The following is a 20,403-nucleotide window of genomic DNA, read 5'->3' on the forward strand; positions in this document are numbered from 1 at the left end:
AGAGATTACTTAAAATCTTGGGATGCGTAGGTGGCTCAGTCAGTTAAGCATCTGCCTTTGGCTCAGGTCATGAGTCCCTCATCCAGCTCTCTGCTCAGTGGGGAGCCTGCTTCCTCCTCTCTCTCTGCCTACTTGTGATCTCCGTCTGTCAAATAAATAAAATCTTTAAAAAAAAAAAAAAAAGAAAAATTGCTCTGTTATTCAGAACTTATTTATATATATAAATTAATATGTATACTATTTAATTATGATGTTACCAAATAAACATTTAATCAAATCAGTCAAAATAGTTTGTTCCTGAAATAGATCCTACTAACTTAGACCCTACTAAGTTCTTCCACTGTGAGGTAAGTTCCATGAAGACAGGGATTTTTACGTTCCATTGATTCTTTATCCCAGTAAATTCGTATCTGTTGAATGAATGAGAGACAACTGACAAATAAAATAGTACTTGGTAAAGCTCTAGTTATTTATATTTGTTTTTCCCTGTTGTAACAGAGGTTGTCCAATCCGGAGGTTGCTATTGTATTGTACTTAATAGGAAATACACCGTGGATACTTAAAGTATAGTTCAGTGCAAGTGATACAATTTTTTGTTGTCTTATCTTATTTTCCCTTTGATGGGAGACTGCCTTAATAAACAGCTTTATAAATTTATTTTATGAATGTCCAAATAGCATGATTTAAAAATATAGATATATTTTTTACAAGAGAACGATCAGACACTTTGAGGTCTTTGGGGGTGGCAAAAATGGGCTTTAATTAAGTAGTAAGGTAGTAATGAAGCATCTTTGCTCCACTCATTTCTTTAGGTTGGAACACATTTACCTTAAAAATTTGAAGGACTCTCACTGAAATCCGTGGAGTTAGAGGCAAAGTTACTTGAATATCTGTGTGTCAGTAACTAGAATATATCTTTTCCTCTTTTTTTTTTTTTAATGCATTATAAAAAAGAATAGAAGACTTTCTCACAGAACCTTTCAGTTTTTTCCAATTGTAAAATAACTTTATCCTGTTCTACTGAATAGACCCTGTCCTTTGAGTCTTGTTAACCATTTAATTATCATTTATTTGTTCTTTAGTGGTAAAGAATGCTTTCTTAGCATCTCTTCACATAGCTGCCTAACCTTTCCTTTTTGAGCAGCTTCCTTCATGTGACTGCCCTTCACTGAATGAAGTTCATTGTTAAGAGCCCCTTTGTCTTACTGCTGAGGTGTTTGTTTTCCCTACTTTGGTTTGGTATTTCCTTCTTGTGATATGCTTCTACTTCAGTGTTCTCTTTCCAAACTTTGAGGGACTTGTGGATTATAAATGACATTCATGTGATCATCATTAACCAGATCTTCTTTACTTAAATAAATGGCCTTCTACTGAGCACTCTCTGTGTGCCTTGAAACATGCTAAAACTATGTTACATAAATTGTCTATTTTAATCCTCATAACAACCCTATCAAATGGATGTTATTTCTGTTTCTTAAGCGAAGAAAACTAATTGCCAAAAGTCACCCAGTACTAAATGGCAAAGCCAGGCTTTGAATTTGGGTCTCTCTAAGACCTTGCATTTAGTGATTGTTCAGCAATTGATTAAAAATTATTACTTGAAATTTCTAGCATGCTATAAGAAAATAGTATATTTTTGGGTATATGAGCTTGTTTTCAGAATTCTTTCAGTTGGCTCATGAAACCAGAGAAATTCTAGTTTTTCATCTTCTGAGGAGGAGAATGAGACTATATATTGGTCACTTAGGATATATTAGGATGATTGCCTGTTAATGTTGTTAAGGGAGATTGAGACTGGAGATAAAGGATGGGTTTTGGTCGTGTTTTATACAGTTTGAATGCATTGATCACCACGCATAATATCACCAGGTCTGAGCATATCAAGAAGGAGGAATCATTTCATTGGTCAGATATTTTAATTTAAAAACACAATCAAATTGTTAATGTTAGGACTTTCTACCCCTCTACATTTACTTCATAGTTTCATACCCCTTTCTGCATATTTATCAAAGCTCTTTGACTTTTGCAGCTGCTCTGCTTTTGCTTATTAATATGAAGTGCTTCTACATGCCCTTTATGAAAGCAGGGAGCCCTGCAGAGTTCCCCGTCTGTCCATATGTCCATTTAGTCTTTGTAATCCACTGTGTCATCATAGTGGTTAAGAATGCCCTCAGGTCAGGAAGCCCAGTCTGGACAGCTTCATTAAGTCTCTTACTTCTCTTTGGCACCAGAGATGTAAAGCCTGACCCGATGAGTAAGACCATCTGTTTTGTGCTTCACTGCGTTAGAGGTTCATACATGACTTTATTTGCATTGATTTTTTTTTTTTTTTTAATCTGCATTGATTTTTGCTTAGGTCTTGCCAGGTGATCAGAGCTTGTGAAGTTGGTATGTTAATACCTCAAAGGCACTGAGTGTGTTTTAGAAGTTGATCTGGTTCTCATTTGTAGGTTTTCTGGGAATTATTAAGAATAATATTGTGATATGCTTTATAATTCAGGAGCCTCCTGCTATTTCTAAAAATGCCAAGTTGAACACACATTTGGTTACTGTAATCAGAAACCTGAGTGTAGGTGGTTCCGTTTTACATACAGAATCTTTGGTGGGGCTTATGTTGGGAGCATAGGCTGAAGTACATGTGGTTGATTCCAATAACCTCTATTGCTTGCCTCACATTTTCACACCCCAGTTCCCACCCCCCTTTGATTGTAATTAACCGGCTTTTCCAGTGTGGAAAAGGGTACTCTGGATCTAATTTTTGAAGTGCCAGTCGTGTGGTCTTGCATCCTCACTGATTTAGTCAAGGAGGTGTTGGGAATTTAAATTCTTCTGCCCCAAAATAGTTTTGCCTCTGGCTCTGAAGTGTCATCACACTTTCCCAAATTATCCTGGCTGTTAGCATTTAGAAAAATAACCAGACAAATGTTGTAATCATCCTTTTTATTTAAAAAAAAAAAAAAATGCTTTCCTCCTTCTGGTGGCACCAGTTCTGGAGAATGTTGAGGTTCATGAAGAGCTGAAAAGTTAAAGATTCTGTGTGTAGTTCTTGTGAGAATTAGTTACATCTGACACTGGGGCCGTAGTCCATTGCTTTCAGGGGATGATGACCCAAGAGGTGAAGGGATGAGCCTTGGGCCAGAGCTGCTGTGTGCTCTTATGAAGGCCTTGGTGTGAGTTGCATTGGCCTGGGGTAAGGGGTACCCTTTTCTGTTTTCAAAAAGGTACCGTGAAGGCTAATCGATGGCCGTTATAATGCCTGCTTAGAATCTGTAACTTCCTGGGGCGCCTGGCTGCTTCAGTCAGTTAAATGTCCCAACTCCTGGCTTCGGCTCAGGTCATGATCTTGGGTCGTGAGATCAAGCCCTGCACTGGGCACTGTGATCAGCAGTCTTCTCGAGATTCTTCCCCCCTCCTTCACCCTCTCCCTCTGCTCCTCACCCCTTCCCATGTGTGTGTGCAAGTACTCACGTATGCTCTCTATCTCTAAATAAATAAATAAAATCCTTAAAAAAAAAAAGAATTTGTAAATTCCTGGGTCCTAGGAATAATTTGTAATAGATAGCTAGATAGAAACTGTAAATTCCTATCATCTCTAGTCATTGTTTTTCTTTTGCTCTTTTAATTATTAAATTTCTATTATATTTTTTGTGCTACTCATAATTTTAACAAGGACAGTATGGGCCACTAGTTCATCCAGAGCTACCTGCCATCATCCAGTAATACTGGGAAAAGTGATGCTTTGCCTGATATGTGACAGACGCCTCCAGTTAGAGGCAGCCATCTCGCTGGTCAGCCCAGTGTGAATTTGGCTGGCTTCTGTTGAATGTTTCTTAAATAAACAAGTTTCCCTTTTGGCAGTGGTGGCAGACATATGGAATGCAAGAGTCTGGCAAAAGCCGTGTCAAATGGGGTCCTTAAGCTACTCAGCTGCTAATGGCTACTGTCACTGTTGTGACTGAGGAAATATCTTCCAACTGGAAAATAAAAGTCATCTTGCTGCCAGGGGACAAACATATTCATCATTTATCTACCAGAAGAAAGGGCAGTGGCCATTGCTTTGCTGAACAAGGAATTTTTGCATTTAAGTTATATTAATCATTAAACTGGTCCCAAAGAAAGAAAGTACTATAGAAGATGTTTACCTGTGCTTTGAATACTGTTAGAATTGAGGAAGTTATTTGTAACATGTAAATATATTCTGTAGTTCTGTCTGATGGAAAAATCTAATGACTTTCAAAAGCATTAAGTAGCTCTATATTCTCTTAGTAAATGTGAATGCTAATAGAAACAAGCTGCTCGGAGGTGGAATTTGGCCAATATCCATTTGGTTTCTGGAGATGTTTTGTGCGGTTTTTCTGGATTGGAGTTTATGCAAGTTACAAATTCCTATTTTATACTATAGTAATTAGCTGTAAAAGTAGTTCTTTAGTTACTACTGTAAATACTTGGTTCCTTTGGGCCATTGTGACTATTGGACCGATAAAGTTAGTCCCAGATACTGAAGCCCTAGTGAAGGGTTTATTAGCACCTGTTCAGCACAGGAGGATTTGAATTATCTGAAATGACCATCCTTGAGGAAAGGAATCCTTTCATGTACTTTAAAAATTTTACACAAGATTTTTGTCCTTCACAAGAAGCATGAGAATTGCCTATGATTAATATATGTGTGTTGGAAGGGAACAGAGGAGAAATCTGTATTTTTTTTTTCTATTTCATTTGCCCATTGAATTCCTGAAGGGAAAGTTATTTGAAATAAACATAAAGGAAGATGAAGCCTAGTAGAGAATCTGTTTTACCCAGCCTTTGCTTTAAGGTTTTAATTAAACCTGCTGTTTCTGAGAAGGAACAGTCTCTGTTATTGAGTCCTTAGGACTTTGGAACAGATTCCACTATTGTTTTACTTATCCCCAGAGGGTGGGCCTCAAGATAGGGTGAAACCAGACAATTAGGATCTCAGACACCACCACCCTTCCCAAGTCCTCTGAGTTGACAGGATGGAATGATGTGGACTTGTCTTAAAACATGTTATGTAAATAATTTTCTAGGGAAAAGTTGACAGAAGAGAATATACAAGGAGAATATTTTTTATATTGTGGAAACTGTAAATCCTGGTGAATTTACTGAGAAGTCAGTAGGAGGGAGAGGAGAGTTTAAGGTCCACAGTGAAAATATTTTTTTGATTCTGTGTGCCACACATGTTGCAAAAAGCGTTAAGTGTGTTACCTGATGATGTGTGATATGCAAGTCTCCAAACCCACTGAACAGATGAGGGAAATGAGGCTAGACCAAGATACCCTGTAATACTGGATCCAGTATTCTCTAATTATCAAGAATGTGATAGTCTCCTCCATGCACCTTACCTAGAATGTTCTTGTTGTTGGGAAATAATTACTGAAAGTGAACAAAGGGACTTTCCAGAATAAAATTAAGTAAGATCTCTTGGGGACTCCTAAAATGAATGGACTGTGTTCATATAGCAGTATGGGAATAAGTTTAAAGGCAACTAAGAGTTGCAATCCAATTTCCAGATACCCTTTAATATAATTACAAAGTTTGGAGATCAAAAGATTTAAGAGAAATACTATACAGACTGTTTTAAAACCAAATACCTACCCTAGCCACTTTATTGTAGTGGGTTTTTTGTTTGTTTTGTTTGTTTCTGTCTAGCTAAGTGGAGACAATGAAGTGGCACTTTCGATTTGTAATTCTACATGGAAAATAGTTTGTGATTTATGTTGTATTAAAGAGAAGCACTGGGGCGGGGGGAAGCTTTATGTCAATTATATGTCTGTGTATGTTATTTTTTCTTCTCTGAACTGTAATAGGATTTCCGAAATGCAGTGGCCCATGCTTCCAGGCAACTTGGGAAACCCGTGATTGAGGACCGGATCCTAAATCAGATCCTGTACTACTTGCCTCAGCTATATGAGCTCAACCGGGATCTCCTGAAGGAACTGGAGGAAAGGATGTCAAACTGGTAAAAATGGACTGACTAGCTTTCCCAGAGTCCCTCTTTTCAATGAAGGCGTAATAGGGGCCCTGCATGTGGCAGAGAGGGGGTGTTCCTTACATTGAGTTGTTTCAATGTATTGAATTTTCTTGACAGCTACCTGTAAATTGGTCTTTTTTTTCAAGATTTTATTTATTTGACAGAGAGCAAGCAAGAGAAAAAGAGGGGTTGGGGAGAGAGGGAGGATGGGAGAAGGGCAAAGGAAGAAGCAAACTCCCAGGCCTGGGGCTGGATCCCAGGACCCAGAAGCATGACCTGAGTGAAGACAGATGTTTAACTGACTGAGCCACCTAGGCCCCCCTAGATTGGTCATTTTAGATGGCCAGAATTCACAACCTTGATGCCCTGAACTCAATTCTAGGAATGTTTAAATTCTTTGGTAATACTGCCTCGAAAACAAGAAGGGTCCATATATTCAGCCAATTTAACTTTTCTGTAGGTGACCTTTGATGATCAAGGTTTTTGAGATTGAGGGAGTTTACTTGGTATATTCACACTGAAATGTTTTTAAATGCTTTGTTATCTTTTCTGGAATATCATGAATCTTTCTTTACATTTTGGAAAAGCAACCATTCACTGAGGTAATAGGTTTGTGTGGTTTAGAAAATTTACATGTGTATGATACCATCTAGGCTATAGATTTCCAAACTGGAAAAGACTAGTTAACTGCTTCTTTGGATTATAGAAAGTAAGCAGACACTTCGGTGACACCTTTGGAAATATGTAGAAAATTTGTTCTAGGGGTTTTGAACTTCCTGTCCCTGGGGAACCCCAAATGATTAGAATAACAAAATAATATCACCTATTTTCATGATCAAAACTTCCTTGTAAGTTTTCTTTTCCAGAAAAATACTTCTTGTCTGTTTTGGAAATACCATGCCTCTGCATGTTGGGAAAATATGTTAGATGAGTAATTAATTCCTAGCTACAGCCTAAGTGTAAAATAACACGGGGTTAAGGAATGACTAAAAGGTATTTTTTAAAGTCATGATAGAAATAAAATATAATTGCAAAGAATATTCGTATAAATACTTTGTCATTCTTATAAAAATTATCTTTAAAATTACTTAGTTGCCTTTAAAGGATATGCATACTTATGTAAGCGGGTGTTAAAGGAGGTTTAAATTTATTTTTTGCTTGTGCTGAAAATTTTCTCAAGTTTAGATCGATAGATGTTCTGCGGTAAAGTATTAAGCATTCCTAAGAAACAGACTAACTGATGAAAGGGACAGCTAAAACAATAATTATGGGGAAAACTACACTTACTAGCACAAAACTCTTCTTATCCTTGGATAAGATATTTTCTACTAACTAAAATATTTTTCTCTTAGGGGCCTTCAAGTTAAGACATACTCTTTGGTTTTAGTATGCTTTCTAAAATAACTTTTATTTTTATATTGGCTTTTAATAACTGTTGAAATACTTCATTTCTGCCTTCAACAAGGTTTTGAGTTATCTACGGTGTGCTGGTCAGGGCTCTAAGCTTGGCAGGAATATCACGTTGCACAAAATAGATAAGGCTCTTGCCTGCATGGAGTAGACATTATAGTAAGGGGAGAACCAGAAAAATGGACAAGAAACATTAGATAAAAGCAATTTCTGATCTGGAAAGATGTAAAATAAGATGATGTGCTGGCAAGTGAAGATTGGGTGGCCAAGCAAGGCCCTCTGGAAAGGCAGAGCCCGTTAACGGGACATCTGAATGAAAAGAAGGAGCTGGCCGGGGTTTCCTATTTCCAGGCATGCAAAGCCATTACTAAAAGTGTGCAGAGTGGGAATGAGTCCATATGTCAAAGGACTATAAAGAAGGCCAGTGTGTATGGGGAGGACTGAGAAAGAAGGAGAAAAGTGTGAAATGAGTCAGAAGAGTAGGCAGCAGTAGGACCAATGGAGGTTTGTAAGCCAAGGGAAGGAGTTTGTTTTCCTGCTGAGTCCTGTAGGAGGCTGTTGGAAGTCACATGGTGTAATACACATTTTTAGACTCTCTCACTGCACAGAGGGATGAGATGGTAGAAATGGGGAGACCAGTCAGAGGGTTGGCAAAATCCAAGCAACATGTGATGGTGGCAGTGGGGATGGTGAAGAGTAGGCATTTAAGAATAGGAGATGTCTTATAAGAAGAGCAAAGAGGGCATGCCAATGGCTCAGACAGGGGACTCTCACTGGATGCTAGATATGTTCTGGATGCATCTATGACTCTCTCTGTTTTTGTGTATCTCTTCTCTGTCTTAGGACTGAACAACATAGAATTGCTGATATCTTTGTAAAGAAGGGACCATATCTAAAAATGTATTCCATGTACATCAAAGAATTTGATAAAAATATAGCTTTGCTGGATGAGCAGTGCAAGAAGAACCCAGCTTTTGCTGCTGTTGTTAGAGATTTTGAGGTATTTTTGCTCCCATATAGTGTTGAATGCTTCTTTCTTTCTTTGTTGTTTTTAAACCTGTAATAATTTGCAATCATTAAAAACAAAAAAGATATTAAAATATAATCCCTTCAAAGTCAAAGAGGAGATTGAATAAATGAAAAGGTGAGAAAGTGTGTACAAGATTTAATTTTGAAAAATCTATGATTGCATGCTAGAATATGCTGATAGGTCTCCTTTTTTTTGAATTGTGCGGAAATACACATAAAATAAAACTTAACCATCTTAACCATTTTTAAGTATATAGTTTGGTAGTGTTAAGTACCTTCACATTGTTTTGCAACCAATCTCTACAGCTCTCTTCATCTTAACATTACAGAACTGAAACTATGGCTAAAATAACGCCTCATTCTCCCCTCCCCCGGCCCTGGTGACCACCATTCTACCTTCTGTCTCTGAATTTGACTACTCTAGGAACATTTCTTATTTTTAACTCAATCTTTCCTTTTATTCTTCTAACAACTAATCTACAGTGAAGGATGGGAAATGTAATTTGTTTCCCTTTAGATAAATAACACAGGTTCAGTGTCAAAGTTAAGAAAAATTAATGACATCTTTATAAAAAGCATCTCCTAAAAATTAGTTTTAACTAAAATTTTATTTAAGTCCTTCCCCAATCTTGGATAAAATGTGAATTATTATGTTTTAATACTCATGTCTCTCTTTTGTAACTTCAAAAAACAAAAAACAGCGAATTCCAGTCACCCAAAACTAGAGAAGTTTTAGAAGTATTATGATATTCCTGATTCTTACTTTTACATTAAACACATAATTAAACTTAAAATCATTTGTTGTTTTTTTCCCTTTTTTTCTTTTCCTCTCCTCTGATGTCTTCATGCTGTTAAGAAAATAAGTGTGATTTCTATAGCTATGGCAACTGATCATTGACCCAGGTTTTCATCAGCGTCCAGTGCGTTGTTCCGTTGCCTTGGCAGCAAAAGAAAACAGAAGATGGGAAAATTAGCTGTCTTGGTTAATGATGCTTGTATGGTAGATGCTTTCTTAAATGCAGTATCATTATAACTTTCTAATTAGTCTGTGTACCAGACCCGAGAGGTGCATATTTAGAAAAAGCAGAAATGATCTGAGCAAATCTAAGAAAACCCTTGCCCACGCACCTGAGCTGTGGAGGAAGTACAAGTACAGAACATGTTAGGATGAAGCGACGTTTTCACTCAGCCATTTTGATGCCACCAAACAGTACGGTCTTGTGTCGGAGAATGTCTGCAAAGCCCAGGATTGGGCAGAAGTGTCTGTTTTACATACTAAGGAAAAGAGCTTTAAAGGCAAAATCAAATATTTTTTTGGTCAAGTCAGAATGGCTCTGAAATCAAGTCTCTCTATAGGCTGATTTGGGAGCTGTTTTTTAGTGCCATTCGTCTGAGAAAGAAATTTTACATCCACCCAGCTTACTGGAAATCATGTGCTTAGCAGGGCTGCTTTTCAGGCTATCTTTAATTTCTGCAGTGCTCCCCACTACCAGCAGTTGTTATCATGGGTCTACTGACCGTAGGCACTGCTTATTATTTGAAGCCGGTTCCCAGTAGCTTTATGTCTTCTGCCTTATCTTGAGGACCATGCAGTTCTTTGGGGTTTGCTTATGCTTGTGAATACATTGGCACATACTTGCCCAAGTGGCCACTTGGTGGCCCAAGTATGGTGGGCCCTCACTGACCTGGAGCACGGGGCTGCAGCCACCCCTGTCTATGGGAGTGAGCCGCTGACTCCAGAGACCACACCCCGCCCCCCCTACTCCCCCGCCACCCCCGCCGGAGAGGTGGGCTAGCTGGTGAGTCCCCTCCCAGAGTTGTTGGCTTTCTAAAGTTTGGTTTCCTGGGCACGTGCATCTGGATCCCTTGCTCCTTAAAAGAACGCTTGTGTTTACTTTGGATATGTTTTCCTTTCAGATGAGCCCACGCTGTGCTAACCTGGCCCTCAAGCACTACCTGCTCAAGCCAGTTCAGCGGATCCCCCAGTACAAGCTGCTGCTGACAGGTGCGTCTCTTCCGCGGTTTGCCAGTTGACCAGCTGACGTTGTTTCATGAAATTCGCCCTCTCCTAAGAACACCTCTTTCTAACATGCCAATAACTCCTTATCCAATACACGCATTTATAGATTGCATATATAACATGCAGTAACATGCATTTATAGATTGATTACAGCCGGAACTGCATTGCTCTTGGTTCTTTGATCGTCCCTGCATGCATTCTCTGCTCTGGGCATTCCTACGTGTACATCGTGCCCTCCTAACCACCCATCCCTGCATCATTTTATCTGATTAATAGTATCAGTCCCAAGAATGTTCTTTCCCAACCACTCCAGAATGAGTTTTAGGGAGTCACTCCCACATATTTGTATAGCAACTCTGGTCACTTTTCTTACAAGGTGTAAGGACTGGTTAATGAGCTATGTGCTTAGACTAGTGCTTTGGTCATAGTAAGTTCTAAATCAGTATCAGCTGCTATTATTAGTAGTCATACCCTTATCATCATCATCATTACTCTATTGTCTGTATCTTCTACTAGACTGTAAGCTTCCAGATTACAGGGCCGTATCTATCTGGCTTGCTGCTATAATAATGAAAAAATGAAGATGAGGGGAAGGCTATGAGTTGAGTGAAGGCATATACCGTGCTCAGGGATATAGTCATTGGCTCTCCCAAGTCTTCACCATAGCCATGCATATATCACATTATTATTTACATAGATGTAATAACAGACTTGTAGAGATAAGTATTTGGCATCACAGCAAAGCTAGTACAGTTTCACATCACGTCTGGTATCCAACACATGCTACCAGGTCCTTGGAGTATTTGCTGAACTGTAGGGGATGTATACCGAATTAATAGACATACATACAAAAGGCAGATCCTTAACCATCTACCTTTGGCTCAGGTCACGACCTTAGCATTCTGGGATTGAGTCCCACATCCGGCTCCTTGCTCAGCAGAGAGTCTGCTTCTCCCTCTGCCTGCTGCTCCCCCTGCTTTACTCTCTCTCCTCTCTCTCTGACAAATAAATAAATAAAATATTTTTTAAAAAAAAGAATTATATCAAAATGGGGCACCTAGGTGGCTCAATCGGTTAAGTGTCCAACTCTTGGTTTCAACTCAGGTCATGATCTCAGGGTCAGATTGAGGCCAGTGCTGAGCCCTGCTCAGCTCAGAATCTGCTTAAGATTCTCTCTCTCCCTCTGCCCCTTCCCTGCTCTCTCTCTCATGCTTTAAAATAATAAATAAAAAGAATTGTGTCAGAATGATTGAGAATATCAAAATGCTATCTCAACTTAAAATTAATCTGTACTAATTTTATCATGTAAATAGATTTTTAGGTACTTGGTTCCTATTGGTATTGTTAAAAAATGGTGTGCATTCTCTTTTCTCATAAGCCAAGAACTATGTTGGATAGAGTAGGTGAATGCTAGAAAGCATTCCTTTAGGCAAAGCCTTTCTAGGGTGCCTTTTAAAAGACAAAGTGCTGTTGAAGAAGGCCCAGCTTCAGCATCAGGACCTGACTACCCTAGGTGTTTCAAGTGTTTACTTTGAATTTCTAACTGTGAATTACACAATAGATTTTTCTCTGGAATGACATAAGGCAAATCAAATAATTTGAGGATATCCTGTCCATTTGTACTTTCTTTCCTCTGCTTTTGGCAGAGATTTAGAATACACAAGACAAAAGGAAGCACTGATGCATGTGTTGTGTTTTTGCTAGATAAGTTCAGTGCTGTATCATAAATGAAGCTATCAAATGGCTTAGGCTATTTCTACAGCTGCGGAATGAATACTGTTTTTAGTGGCAAAAGAGTACAGTGGTTTCAAATGAGAGAAGGATGGAGAACTCTGAAATTTTCCTCCCACACTATGACTGATCTAAGTAAAAAGTCACACTTAGATTTAATTTAGGATTCATGAAGAGGTTGGTTTTAACTGAGAAATGATGAAGTAGCAAAAGCAAGTTTTAAAAATTCTTTTTTAAGAGAACAGATTTCATGTCTTTTATGATAGAAACATAACGTAAGCCTGGGGTTGTTTTAGTTTTGAGCTGCCTCTTCTTTAATCTTAGAGCCATTTACCTCCTCTTTAAGTTGGAAAATCTCCATTATTTATTTGTGTTTGGTAGACCTTCTGCGATTGTGGATTTACTGAAGGGTACTGGTGATAAATGGATTGTTCAAGTCACAGAGTCAGGATTGAAGTTAAAGAAAGAACATAGACTTTGTAAAGAAATAACATAGACCTCATGTTCTTCATCCATTGACTTTTCTTCCATTGATTCAAATTCTTCTTTCCTTTAAGCCTGGCCTGAAATCCCACCTTGCTTTTGAAGCCATCTCTCATTACTCCAGTCTTCCTTGACCTTTACTATTAGTGCCATGTGACCTAGCAAATATTTATAGTAGCCCCCCCTTACTTGTAGGGATACATCCCAAGACCGCCAGTAGATGCCCAAAACCATGGATAGTACCACAGGCTGTGCATATTCTTGTTTTTCCCCCTACGTACATACCTTTGATAGAACTTAATTTATAAGTTATTCACAGTAAGAGATTAATAACAATAATCACATAAAAATGCTATTATATATACATATACATACATACACATATGTATGTATATGATTATAGAATAATTATACTATTATATATACATAAATATACATATGTATGTATACTAAAACAAAAATTAAGTGAATGTGCTCTCTCTCTCTCGAAATATCTTTTTTTTTTTTTTTTAAGATTTTATTTATTTATTTGACAGAGAGAAATCACAAGTAGATGGAGAGGCAGGCAGAGAGAGAGAGAGGGAAGCGGGCTCCCCGCTGAGCAGAGAGCTCGATGTGGGACTCGATCCCAGGACCCTGAGATCATGACCTGAGCCGAAGGCAGCGGCCCAACCCACTGAGCCACCCAGGCGCCCTCTCTCTTGAAATATCTTATCGTACTGTGGTTCCCCCCTTGTGATGATGTGAGATGATAAAATGCCTATGTGATGAGAAGTTAGGTGAGTGACAAGAGGCACTATGTATCCTTAGGCTGCCTTCGACCTTCTGTGACATGTAAGGAGGATCGTTTGTCTCCACTCGCATAGCAGTTAACTTGGTGTAACTGAAACCATAGAAAGTGGAATTACAGAGAAGGGGGGACTGCTATATTCAGTGCTTTGTGAATTTGCTCATATTTTTCTAATTTAAATAGTCATTCCCTAATTTGATTATAAACGCCTTGAGGTCCAAGAGTGAGTCTTTACCAACAATTCGTTGCACCCCAATTTATCTGGGTCAGTTTTTGTTACCTTGGAAGCCAATCAGGAAATAATTTTGGTGGCTTTTAAGTTACATTTAAAATATCCCATTAGGGGCACCTGGGTGGGTTGGTTAAGTGTCTGCCTTTGGCTCAGGTCATGATTGCGGGGTCCTGGAGTCGAGCCCCACGTCAGGCTCCCTGCTCCTTGGGGAGCCTGCTTCTCCCTCTCCCTCTGCCTGCTGCTCCCCCTGCTTGTGCTCTCTTACTCTCTCTCTCTCTTTCTCTTGCTCTCTCAAATGAATAAATAAAATCTTAAAAAAAATAAAAACAAATAAACAATGAAACATCCCATTGACCAAAAAGTCTTTAGCCTGAAGGACAACATTGAGATAGAGAATTTCAGAGATGATGTCTTCTTATTCAGAGAGGTTGAAATGTTCTTCCTAAGACTACACAAATGGTATTGATTGAAGTGTATGTATGGTCATATAAAACTAAAGACATATGGAGGTTGTGATACTATGGTTTTGTTTTATATTTTTATTTAAAATTCTGATTTTCCAGTACTCATTTTTGTGATGGTCTGATTGCTCCCTACTTTGCAAGATAATTCTACAGTTGCTATCAAAGTGCCCTTGGTCTATGCACTTAAATTTTTAGAAGTTGGATTTTAAGTCTCTAAGTTTGTATCTATTTAAACATGATAGTTAACTGGGTCCTCATCTTTGGATAAACACGCTCAATGTTTTAATCCTCTGAACAGCCTGTGGGATGCTTTTCTTTCTTTCCCTTTCTTTTTCTTTCTTTCTTTCCTTCTTTCTTTCCTTCCCTCCACTTTCTTATCCTAAAATTTGGAGTAATTCCAAGTGCACAGAATATATATGAGCAGAGAGGAACAGTGAGACCATTTGGGGCAACTTTTGACAACTTTGATTTATTAATGAGTTTTAGGCAGACAAGGGGAAGAATCCCTGCCTAACTCAGTGTAGATTTGTGCCTGTCTCGGTTTCTTAAGAGGGAAAGATTTGAAAAATGTAGAGATGAAGTATAGATAAGCTAGGATAGTTTCTTCTGGAATCCTTTTAGAGAAAGGTGAATGGAAATTCCCAGATACAGGGACCTGCCCCTACTAGTCAGACAACCATCCTATTGTCTTGAGCAATGTTTTTTCCCCCGGACATAATTTGGACTTCAATTGGAATTCTACTTAGGCTTTCATTAGTAAAAAACACGTCCAGCTAAATTCCTGGTAGTACTTTTTTAAGCTCAACCTAAAATAGGATTAAAGAAAATGCATATGTTGATGCTTAAAATGAGAATTTTTTTTTAAGATTTTATTTATTTATTTGACAGAGATCACAAGTAGGCAAAGAGGCAGGCAGAGATAGAGAGGGGGAAGCAGGCTCCCCGCTGAGCAGGGAACCCCAGCATGGGGCTCTATCCCAGGACCCTGAGATCATGATCCGAGCCGAAGACAGCAGCTCAACCCACTGAGCCACCCAGGTGCCCCTAGAATTACCTTTTTAAAGAAGGTAAAATAAAGTAAGTAATTTACTTAAGTAGAAAACCTCGTAAATTTTACCTTTATATTGGCCATTCAAGGCAAATGGATCTAGCCAGACCTTGAAATCTGCCCAGGGCCCAGAACCTAGTTCAAATTAGAGTCTTGCGGCAACAATGAAAAAGCAGTGGAAGGAAACAGGTGCTGTTAATGGGAGCAGCATTGATTTCTTAACCTCTGCTTGTGTCCTTCCTCATCACTTCAGTGTTGAGACTGTATTATCCTGACTCTGGGCCTGGCATGGATTCTGGCCCATAACAGGGACTCCACTGAGCTGGAAGGCTTAGGGGATTAAATGGTGTTCCTTTTCACAAGGTTGAGAATCCCCTGAATGTTTGATGGATGAATGGGTCAATAAATTGTTAAGAGTTAAAAACACTCTACCAGTTATGCAGGCACAGAATTGTGGAAAGGACTCTGAAATGCTTCCTTTTCCTCCTTGTTCCTCTGTTATAGTACCCGCCCACAAGTTTTCCCCTGCCTCTACTTCCTGCTCTTTCCATTTCTCTCGTTATGTTCTAGACCCAACTTTTTAAAGATTTATTTTTTATTTATTTGACAGACAGAGGTCACAGGCAGGCAGAGCGAGAGAGGAAGGGAAGCAGGCTCCCCGCTGAGCAGAGAGCCCAATGCGGGGGCTCGATCCCAGGACCCTGAGACCATGACCTGAGCCAAAGGCAGAGGCCCAACCCACTGAGCCACCCAGGTGCCCCTAACCCGCCTTTTTAAACTCAAGCCAGATTGTGGCAGTATCTTCCTTCTGGTTGCACTAACCTCTTTATTTTATTTTATTTTTTTAAGATTTTATTTGACAGGGAGAGTGAGAGAGCACGAGCAGGCAGAGCAGCAGAGGGAGAGGGAGAAGCAGGCTCCCCACTGAACAGGGAGCCCAATGTGGGGCTTGGTCCCAGGACTCTGGGATCATGACCTGAGCCGAAGGCAGTCGCTTAACCAACTGAGCCACCCAGGCGCCCTGGTTGTGCTACCTCTTATCACCGCCACTACCCCCATGTAGCCTGGCACATTGTCCCTTCATCTCTTTACCAAGAACACTAAAAGGAAAAACATACTCCTCCCGTGTTTTCTTTTTACTCACACAGCACCATCGTTCTCACAATACTGACACCAGATGTTTAGTTTTGTCGTCCCACACCAGGCAGTTCTCTTTGACACCAGCAAGGTGTCCTACAATTTGATTCAATTCTACCATGATCTACCTGGAAATAGTGTCAGGCTCTAGGGAGTTAAGGGCTCAGTCCCATGACTGACCCCTGCAAACTTCACATGCCATTCATAAGTCCCAGGCTGTCCCCTGTAATTTCTGATCAACCAGCTATAAATCTGGGCTCTCCTGATCCCTTCCTTGGGTTTGATAATTTGCTAGAATGGCTCATAGAACTCACAGTAACAGTTACTTGCATTTTCTGGCTCATCACAAAAGGATAGGATGAAGGTTACAAGTGAACATCTAGATGGAAGAGATACATAGGGCAAGGTATGTAGAGGAGATCTGGGAGCGTCTCTGCCCTCTCTCAACACCAGTCTCCCAGCACCTCCACGTGTTCAGCAACCAGAAGCTCTAAACTGTGTACTTGGGGACTTTATGGAGGCTCCATCACGTGGTCATTATCCAGCATTAACTCCACTTCTAGTCTTCTCCCCTTCCTGTGGAGTGGAGAATGGGGCTAAGTTGCAAGTTTGTATTCATGGCTTGAACTTTCTAGTGACCAGCCCTTACCTGGGAGCGATTCAGGAGCCCACCCAGACTCGCCTCATTAGAACAAAAGGCATTCCTTTCTCCTAAGAAGTTCCCTGAGATTTAGTTCTGTCAGAGCTAGGGTCAAAGGCCAAATGTTAGGACAAAAGGTACTCCTCCTGCTCTTATCACTTAAAAAATTCCAAGGGTTTTAGGAGCTCTACACCAGGAATTGGGAGCAGAGACCAATATATATTTTTTCTGTTGTCTCACAGACCTTCTTTTATTTTGCTTATTAGGAAGGTTGAAAACTTACTCTCCCTACCATAATGGGAGATAGGTGTCATTTGTCTAAACCCAGAGAATGTGCAACACCAAGAGTAAACCGTAATGTAAACCATGGGCTTTGAGGGGCTTGTGTTGTGTTATCCATTCTCACAAATATACCACTCTGGTGGGAGATATTGATAGTGGGGAAAGCTGTGCAAATCTTGGGAAGGGGGTATATGGGAAATCTCTATGTCTTCCTCTCAGTTTTGCTGTGAACATAAAATCACTCTAAGAAAAATAAAGTCTTAATTTACAGGGGTGGGAGGAACCTTATTTTTCACTGTGAGGGCCATAGGTTATAACCTAGAATTTCCCAAACCTTGTTTTCCTTTGTTCTAGCTGTAGTAGTTTTCTTTCTTTCTTTCTTCTTTTTTTTTTTTAAATATTTTATTTGACAGTGAGGATGGGTAGGCAGAGTAGCAGGCAGAGAGAGAAGAAGTAGGCTCTCCACTGAATAGAAAGCCTGACACAGGGCTTGATCCCGGGACCCTGGGATCATGACCTGAGCCGAAGGCAGACGCTGGACTGATTAAGCCACCCAGGTGCCCCTAATGCAGTGTTTTAATGTAGCTTAAATGTAGTTTTTATAGCACACTGGTGTGGCTCAGTAAGTTAAGCATCTGCCTTCAGCTCAGGTTATGATCCCAGGGTTCTAGGATAGAGGCCCATATCGGGCTCTCTGCTTTGTGGGGGGCTCTGCTTTTCCCTCTCCTTCTGCCTGCTTCTCTCCCTCTGCCTGCTTCTCTCCCTGCTTGTGTGCACACTCTCTTCTCTGTCAAATAAATAAATAAAATCATTTTTTTTTTAAAGTAGTTTTTTTACTCTCTCCTGAAACCTGTCCTCAAGGCCAGATTCTTTCTTTCATTAATCACCACATGGGCTGACCTTGAGCTGGACACCTGTATACACTGGCAAACACCAAAGGTGCTCATGTAGTCCTCCTCTTTAGGGCCACACCCAACCACTCAAGCTTCCACCAAAGCCTTCTTCCTTCCTCTTCTTAAGTCCTGAAAATTAAACTGATCTCATCACTTGCTTGAGTGAGTATATTTTGAGGATTTGTTTTTATAAGGGTCACCTTTTTTCTTTAAAGGGATCTTTTGTGCCTTTTAAAAAATATATAAGTATTATAAAAACAAAGTCCTTCTTTATCTTCTGCCATCCAGAGATGACTAGCATAGATCTTTAGATCTTTTTTATCTCTATGTTATAGGCAGGATAAATTTTTTCAACAACAAAAAAACGCTTTTATTTGTGGAAAGTTATACATTGGTGTTGGAAAAAGTTGAACCAGTAAGGATCATGTCGAGAAAATAAAATGAAAAACACATAATTTAAAAATTCCTCTGAAATATCTTTTCCATTTCTATATTTAAAGGGGAAAACAGTCCTTTGAACTTTGATTAAATTTGGATCAGGTAGTTTTCTTTGATCTTGTTCAAAATATTTATGTTATAAGTGACTAACGACATATTATATTACTTTTCCTGTAATCTTTGCCTTCAGTCTGGGATGGTATTAACTCCCTCTAGGTTTTAGAAATCCAGGATTTCCAATGTTGGTAGAAAATGGGATATTAAAAACATCTGTTAGAGTGTTCTGAAGCTATTAATTTGAGCTATGAATGGACTAATAAGATTCAAGAAAAGGTCAGAATCATATTAGTGTATGACTTTTTAAAAAATCCTTACTGAAAAATGAAAAATGAAACTTGTGCTGTAGTAAGTATTTGTTTTCTAAACGAGAGCTAATTATCTATAGCAAAAGTCATTCTAACACTTTCCCTAGGGCAGAACTTGGTGGAAGGTAGGGCTGTCCCAATCACCAGCCAAGGAATTTCTTTTCTGAAGAACCCAAAGACCCTGATGTAAGCCAGTTCCATCCATGTGACATGGGAGGGTGATGATACTCAGAATTCCCTTTGTTATTAGGTGAGCTCTTGTTTCTGTTGCAATTAATTTTTTCGAAGACTTTTTATTTATTTATTTTTGCGAGAGAGGGAGAGAAAGCGAGAGCGAGTAGGCACAAAGGGCGGTAGGGGCAGAAGGGGAAGCAGACTCCCTGCTGATAAGGGAACCCAATGCGGGGGACCCTGGGATCATGACCTGAGCCGAAAGCAGATAAGTAACTGACTGAGCCATGCCAGTGCCCCTTTTGCAATTAATTTTTAACTGTAGTTGTGAACAAGGTATTTTGAGGGATGATACTTAATAAATTATATCCATGAAATATTTTGGTGCTGTGGAAATATTTAATACTATGGAAAGACTTTAGGATATAAGCATGTCTTATCTGCCTGATCTATTCAGTTATACCTTTTAAATGTAATCTCACTTTCTCTATAGAGCAGAGGTTCTTAACCTTTTTTTTTTCTATGTTTTTTTTTTTAATTTCTTTTCAGCGTAACAGTATTCATTGTTTTTGCACCACACCCAGTGCTCCATGCAGTCGGTGCCCTCTCTAATACCCACCGTCTGGTTCCCCCAACCGGTTCTTAACCTTTTTTGTGCCTCGATCCCCGTGGCAATCTGGAGAGGCCTATGGATCCCTTAGAATAATTTTTTAAGTAACAGGATAAAATACATAAGACTAAATGGAAACCAGTTGGCCTGAAATGCAGTTATTAAAATAGTTTGAAAGTATTACATAGTAATACATGGGCTGCTTTAGTAATGTATTAAATTAGAAGATCCGGTGGTGGATCTAAAAACTCCCATGACTTAGATATAGTGGTGATGGTAAACAAAATTTTGAGAAATCTGCAACATCTGTAATGTGATATAAAAAAATGTATGCCTTCTCTGGTGGTAAAGTCACTGATATCATTGATGATATGCTGGGTTGTTCCCTACATTCATAATGTAAGGAAATTCTGTATTTCACTTAGAGGTTAGTGAAAATATTATTTTGTGTATGTGTTTTGCCTATCCAGGGCTGCAGATCCCCAGAATCATACCCATAGGCATGCCTACAAAGCCGTTCTTTTCCCAATTCTCTTTGTACATTTAACTCAGATTCCCTGCATGTAGCTGAATGCCTCTGTTGCTGGGACTTGCCTCGCTAAAGATCTAGCCAGCTGACAGTGTTGCTGAAGAGTTTTCCTCTTAAGTGTTTGTCAGAGTCATGGGCTTGC

At 39.3% G+C, this 20,403-nt stretch overlaps 1 protein-coding gene across 7 annotated transcripts in view; it reads left to right on the forward strand.

Moving 5' to 3' along the window:
* FGD6 (FYVE, RhoGEF and PH domain containing 6) overlaps positions 1 to 20,403 on the forward strand; it is a 117,731-nt gene that overhangs the window by 63,114 nt on the left and 34,214 nt on the right. For all 7 annotated transcript variants that reach the window (XM_032346717.1, XM_032346715.1, XM_032346711.1 and 4 more), the window contains 3 exons: positions 5,826 to 5,977; positions 8,243 to 8,399; positions 10,346 to 10,433. In XM_032346717.1, coding sequence (XP_032202608.1) covers positions 5,826 to 5,977; positions 8,243 to 8,399; positions 10,346 to 10,433 — 397 coding nt within the window. The remainder of the gene's footprint in view (positions 1 to 5,825; positions 5,978 to 8,242; positions 8,400 to 10,345; positions 10,434 to 20,403) is intronic.

This window comes from Mustela erminea, chromosome 6, assembly GCF_009829155.1.
Source record: "Mustela erminea isolate mMusErm1 chromosome 6, mMusErm1.Pri, whole genome shotgun sequence".
NCBI lineage: Eukaryota > Metazoa > Chordata > Mammalia > Carnivora > Mustelidae > Mustela > Mustela erminea.